The sequence below is a fragment of the Akebia trifoliata genome, chromosome 14 (genome assembly GCF_017979445.1).
Source record: "Akebia trifoliata isolate Shusen 1 chromosome 14, ASM1797944v1, whole genome shotgun sequence".
NCBI classification, from domain to species: domain Eukaryota; kingdom Viridiplantae; phylum Streptophyta; class Magnoliopsida; order Ranunculales; family Lardizabalaceae; genus Akebia; species Akebia trifoliata.
The window spans coordinates 24,735,295-24,742,221 of NC_141388.1; the positions used below are offsets into that span (position 1 = coordinate 24,735,295).

The 6,927-nt window shown below is 33.2% G+C and overlaps 1 protein-coding gene across 1 annotated transcript; it reads left to right on the top strand.

Moving 5' to 3' along the window:
* Positions 1-5,289: 5,289 nt before the first annotated feature.
* Positions 5,290-6,720, top strand: LOC147386592 (uncharacterized). Its single transcript, XM_086424149.1, has 2 exons — positions 5,290-6,224; positions 6,332-6,720. The coding sequence occupies exons 1-2, from the start codon at positions 5,621-5,623 to the stop codon at positions 6,364-6,366; spliced, it is 639 nt and encodes a 212-aa protein (XP_086280275.1). The 5' UTR covers positions 5,290-5,620; the 3' UTR covers positions 6,367-6,720.
* The last annotated feature ends 207 nt before the right edge of the window (positions 6,721-6,927 follow it).

Below are 6,927 nucleotides of genomic sequence, written 5' to 3' on the forward strand. Positions count from 1 at the left end.
TAGTTGATCATTACCCTTTATTCTTTCACGGGGGATGTATTTTTATCCTACAATAGAACCACCATGTGTTCTGAGGTTGCTCATCCTCATACCATAACATTTCCAACATTATGGCTTGATTCATCTTATAAACTGTACAATTGTCATTATTTCTTCATCGTCATCAGAATAAGAATAAGAGGAATATGAAACGGTATTAAACAAAATTAATTTTGAAGAATCCATTATAATGACAATGTTGGAGTTGATGAGTTGAGTAATAACTGACATGAGAGGACTTATTTATAGAAGTGGAGGAAGGATAAGAGGGAAGGAAATTTGGGAGGCAAGATTTTAAAGGGAAAGGAAAATTGATGGGGAAATAGATTTTGGAGTTGGGAGGAAAAAATTTAGAGGAAAGGGAAAATTGAGGGGAAAATGGATTTGAAGGAAAACTAGAGAAAAGATAGGTGGGAGAAACAAATTTTGATGAAAATTGAAAGAAATGTCTTTTTGGATAAGATGGGAATTTTTAAAAAATATTTGAATAAAAATTGTAGTTTACCATTGGAGAGATTCATATCAAATGAATCTTTTACTCAAATTTGAGTAAAAATTCGAGTCGTGGCTGAAGATGCTCTAAACACATACAAAATATATTCATGCAAGTGAAAACATCAACTTAAGATCCACCTATGATCTTTCCAAAATTTCTCTAATTTTATTATAAAAAAATACTTAAATATCTCTAGTGGGGGCATTCCCCTAACTTTTAGAAAAGGAAAAAACATCTCAGAACATTTATTTTTGTACAAAAATCAAAACAACATGAAAAATCAATGCCAAAAGGTCCCAAAGCCTTAGGAACCACTCAAAAAATCAATGCTAGAAGGTCTCAAAACCCTAGGAACCACCTAGTGCTTGTGCCCGCCGGGAGCGGATCTTCTATAGTCCGAAAAGGGTGTAGCTCGTCTACATTCCAAAATACATTACATTTAACAACAATAACAACATAGTCCTCTTCTACTCATGGTTTAGATCAAGGGATATTCTTTGAAAAAGGGGAGAGAAAATGGAATAAAGTTGAAATTGTTCCTCTAAGATACATGTGAAATTAACAACATTAGGACAAGACAAACATTGGAGGAAGGAAACCATTGTATTATATATATAACCAAGGAGTGTTGGGTTTAATAGCCAAAGAATTCCTCCACAAAGGAAGAGGTCTTGAGTTCGAACCCCCTCGTTGGCCACCCACGGGGATTTATCTCTGCTGACCTGGGGGGTATTGCATGTAGCTGGGGGATTTGGGCAAATTTCAGTGCTCTAAGAGTGCCAATTGCCATGCTCCCAACTTTTACTTATTACACCCCAATTTCCTAAATTATTTATCACACCCTAATTAAAGATTAAAACACACCCAAAACTCGGACCAGAAACAGACAGAAATGGTTTTGAACCCTTTTGAGTAAGGTTCAAATTGAGGAATTCATAGATGGTCTGGGTTGAACCCAAACATGGTCAAACAAGTCATGATTTTATGTTAACCCAAAACTCGATCAATACGCAGTTTTTTTAATTTTGGTTCAGTGTAGATTACCCTTTGAACACACCTAAATTTGCAATTAAATATAATATGCATTGTTTTATAATATAATATTCATTATGGATCGCATCTCATCCTTATCAGAACTCAGATCCTTCATATGGATCAAGTTTTGTTTTTGGTAGATATGGACCAAGAGTTATTAGATCGAAAAGGATTAGATTTCGGGTATGATCAGATCCACTGATAATCCTACTTTATAAGGATCAAAATGATAGCCTATAGAGGTTTAGGGCGGAAAGTTAAATTTTGAGTCCAACTAGCCTTACTAAGGGTCATGTACTCATGTTGAGGCATTCAAAACCATGATTTGATGCTTCATGCTTGTGGAAAAAAATATTTATTTTTCACCATTAAATTTTAATTTTAAATTTTGGAATTAGGTGGAAGTTCAATGGCCAGCCATCAATTTTCAAAACCTTGGATTAAATCCAAAAGAAATCTTGTTTTGAAATTGAGTTTTTCCACGAAATCTTAAGGATTTTCAATGGGATAATCCATTCGAGTAAAACAATCCTTGGTAAGGCTTAAAATCTTACTGGTAAGGAAAGTGTTAGTATTAAACTTTCATGTGAAATTTTTTTATCTTGACCCCAATCAAGACAAGTTGCCTAGGTACTATGAAGGGCCATTGAAGTTAGCATGTCGCGAAACACAGAGTTCCATCTAAAAATAAAATCCTCAAAAAATGAAAAAAAAAATAGTATACCTAATATGTAAATATGATTGCTCATTTTCTTCAAGTAATTTGTTCTTCTTAACCCTTGCAAATCCTCATAAAGGCATTAAGAGTTCCATAGGATTTTCTCTATTTAAGGCAGCGGTGGCGGCCGTGTTTTGCCAACTTTGAACAATGACATGATGCACTTGAGAAAGACCCAATTCGTATGCAACAAATGAGAGAAAATGTGTATATATATGATATCGTCTGAGTTTTACCACCACCCCCACATGACTTTAAAACCCATTATCGTATCAAACAAGGTCAAGCTTGTCCTTATAATACAATACAGGCTTTGAAAGTTCATCCATTCAATGTGAGACTAAACTCACAATTCCCCCTTCCCTTCCATTCCTTCCAGTACAAACCTCAAAAGGTTTCAGCAGCCATTTTCCCTTAAGACCAGGTAGTCACACAATGGAGGTCGTGCTGCCAAAAAATCCCTAACGAATGGTCTATGGATTACTAGAAGAGCATAGGGATGGAAGCAACAGCTAGCCTTGGTATCTTCTATAAAACTATTACCATAAAATTATCTCATCTCAACTTTCTTTCTTTCTTTCTATCAACCAATAGATTACCAGTTCATTTTCCAGTTACATCAGAGTATATTTAGATTCAATCATGTTATGCAGACCTGAAATAGAAACAATGCAGAGATTGTGTTGATATTACACTATATTTAGGTGGGTGTGTGTGCATGTGAGATAACTGGGATGTACAGGATGCTAGCTCCAAATCCTGTCCACCCTTGAGAGCATTGTTCTTGGAATATTTAGGCTATATATGCTCTTTCTTTTTTTCTTTTTTTAATTAAGTTTTTTGAATGTAGGTTTTAAGACATTTTTTTGTGTAATGGGCAATTTTGCATGATATTGATGTCTACAAGGATTCTTTCATTATTAATGCAATTGAGGTAAAATAAATAATAGCATTTGAAGTTTGAACTGAAATGGTTTTAGTGAATGATCACTTTGATTTTGCATATATAAGACATATTTAAGTTAGGATTAAATAAATTTGTTGGGAAAATTCTGTAATAGAGTTTGGACCTATGAAGTACTTGAATGCAAACATGCTTCGATGCTTATTTAGTCTTCCTTCGGCTGCTATTCTACCCTCTTTGAACTTTTACTTCCAGCTGATTTATTCCATTTTCAAAATTTATTGCCAAAGACAGATATATCAGATGGGTATGAATTTGACAAATAAGTGAGATGCGACTTGAGAGCACACTTAATTTTTTATTTTTTTTAAAAGAGCTGCTATTGGTACCCCAACTTTTACTTATTACCTCAATTAAAGATTAAAACACTTCTCCAAACAACAAAGGTTAGGCTCAAATTCTAATATCAACATTATAACACTCGTTCAAATAATTTCAGTAGTTGTTTACAACTATATCCCAATTTTTACATATTCTCAACCACTCACTTATTTTCTTTATTTTTAATAGGGGAGTAATAATTAAAAGTTGTGGTGCCAATAGCAGCTCTAAAAAAACATGCATCAAAAGCTTATATGATTTCATTCTTGGAAATGGGGATTTTGATGATTAAGAAAGTCGTACATGTTAGATATTTTTTCTGTCCCACATGACACTTTTAGTCTTTAATAAAAGGAAGTTACTGATCTAATCTCTAGAGTAGTGGTTACTAACATTTAGAGAAGTAGTTTTCCTCTATCTATTAACTTCTAACTTTGATGGGAAGTGGAGGGGCAGTTACAAAAACTACTCAGCAGTTACTAAAGGAAATGGGTCCTCTCTCTACCCATTTTAAGAGGCATCATACTATTTTCCATCATCAGTGAGTAAAATGCATTTTTTTCTTTTAAGAGAAAGGGTCAAGAGAGAGAAACTCATTGCCTGAAGAAATCCATATTTTCAGATCAACAATTAACAAAGAAATTGCTATGGATTCAGGTATGTTGTTTATCTTTATAAAATCATATATGTTATTTAAATTTGTATGTGAAAATCATGATAGTCAAGATCATAGAATATATTGATTGATGAATTTAAAATTTTACATGTGGTATCAGAGCCACAGGTTAAGACTTTCTTGATTTTCCATTATGATCTATTTGTTGCAATCAATTATTTGTGGAAGATTTCATATATATATATGATATGATTTAGTTTTGATTTTAATTTTTTCTTTTCCGCTGCGATTATTAAAGTTTTCCACAAAATAAAATCTCATTTATTTTATACCCAACGTGTTTTCTATGGATTCTCATATATAAAGCATGATGTTGTTGGTTGCTTTAATTAATGGAGAAAATTACATATTTTAGTACATTTTCTACTTTCCATTTTCAGCATGATGTTACATATCAATTTTATTTTATTTTTATTTTTATTTAATTGATAATATTGCTCATGATTTGTTCTACAGTATAGAACACAACACACAAAATGTGTATCATTTATAAAAATCTGAATCATGTCCGAAATTTATGAGTAACATCTCTTGTATTGATTTGTTATAATAATAATAATAATTATTATTATTATTATTTTTTATAGTTTATTTGAACATGAAATTGTCATATGTATGAAACTGTTTAAATGATGATTTGATGTGATTAATGATAAATTATTTTACAAAGTGATTATTTCATCTTGAAATCCTATTTTATGAAATAGTTTGGTAATCACCAAAGTGATCCAACTAGAAAGTCATAGGTTTCAAGTTGTAGTTTTGATCTTAATACTCATATCCCAAGTATTAAGAAAAATGACTTTGCAAATTTTGAATAGATATTTATATGTATTATTAATCATGAGAATATTTTGGCTTGGCCCAAAGGTGCACCACTTTTCTTGTGATTAATATACTAAGGTAAAATAATTAATGTATATCCTTAATTGAGAAGTGGAATCGGATACCCAAAGGTAACGGACCTATCAGATTATGGATACATTATTAATTATTTATTTTATTTTAATAGGTGAAAGGGAATTACCATAATAGTTAAAAGTTTAATTTTTTGTATGTTGTAATTTTCATCCACAGATGTGTTACAACAATACTATTTATTGTTTATTATTTAACTCAAAGCATTAATGTGTGAGCATATATTTACTTGCAGTTTCAATTCCTGTTTCGTTTCATTCACATGCTTCATCTGTTCCGATCCTTAATGGAGCAAATTTCTCAGATTGGTCTGAACAAGTCCAGTTTCACCTAGGTGTACTGGATCTTGATTTAGCACTTCGGACTGAGAAACCGCCTGCTATTACTGAAGTTAGTAGTGCGGAAGAAAAGACTCTAAGTCATTCTTGGGAAAGATCGAACAGATTGAGCATTATGTTTATGCGAATGAGTATAGCGAACAACATTAAATCTACACTTCCTGTACCTGACACTGCTAAGGAATTTTTTAAGACTGTGGAAGAACGTTTTCGTTCAGCTGATAAGTCTCTTGCTGGGACATTAATGGCTGAACTCACCACCATGAAGTTTGATGGTACTCGTGGGATGCATGAGCACATCCTTGAGATGTCAAATCTAGCTGCTAAACTGAAAGCTCTTGGGATGAATGTGGATGAGTCTTTTCTTGTTCAATTTATTTTGAACTCCTTACCTCTTCAATATGGGCCATTTCAAATTCATTACAACACTATTAAAGACAAGTGGAATGTAAATGAATTGGCTAATATGCTTGTTCAAGAAGAGACAAGGCTTAAGCAACAAGGACATCATTCAGTTCACCTTATAGGCAAAGGAGCTAGTAAGAAGTGGAAGAAACCTAAGAAGGGCAAAATGGTAGAACCACCTAAATTCAATGGGCCTCCTCAAGGTATAGAGGCTCATCAGAGGGGACAAAACAGTATCAAGTGCCGTTTCTGTAAGAAGTTTGGGCATGTACAGAGAGATTGCCACAAACGTAGAGCATGGTTTGAAAAGAAAGGTAAGCCTTTAGCTTACGTTTGTTTCGAATCAAACCTTACTGAAGTTCCTTCTAATACTTGGTGGATTGACTCAGGTTCCACTGTTCATGTTTCTAATTCGATGCAGGGCTTCCTTACAATCCAGACTTTAAACCAAAATGAAAGTTCCATAGTCATGGGAAATGGAGTCAAAGTTCCAGTGGTTGCTACCGGAACATTTCGTTTATTTTTAGACACTGATTGTTATCTAGATTTGTTTCAGACACTTTATGTTCCTTCTATTTCTCGTAATTTGGTTTCCATGTCTAAACTTGACCTTGAAGGTTATTCTTTTTCATTTCGTAATAGAAGATTCAGTTTGTTTAAAAATTCTTCTTTCGTTGGTTCTGGTAGTTTATGTGATGGTTTATATAAACTAAATCTTAATAGTCGTTTTGCTGAAAGCCTTTTAACCCTACATCATAATGTTGGAACTAAACGTAACCTGATCAATGAAAGTTCTTCTCACTTGTGGCACAGACGTTTGGGTCATATATCCAAAGAAAGAATTGAGAGATTAGTAAAAGATGGGATTTTGCCTAACCTAGATTTTACTGACTTCAATGTATGTGTGGATTGTATTAAGGGAAAACAAACCAAACACATAAAGAAAGGTGCTACAAGAAGTAGAGAACTTCTTGAAATTGTCCATACAGACATTTGTGGGCCTTTTGACTCGCCATC

What these genes read in the sequence shown, in the direction of transcription:
- LOC147386592 (XM_086424149.1), top strand. Translation starts at nt 5,621, where the DNA reads ATGTTTATGCGAATGAGTATAGCGAACAACATTAAATCTACACTTCCT. An exon ending in AGCATGGTTTGAAAAGAAAG is followed by an intron (nt 6,225 to 6,331) that starts GTAAGCCTTTAG and finishes AATTCGATGCAG; the next exon opens with GGCTTCCTTACAATCCAGAC.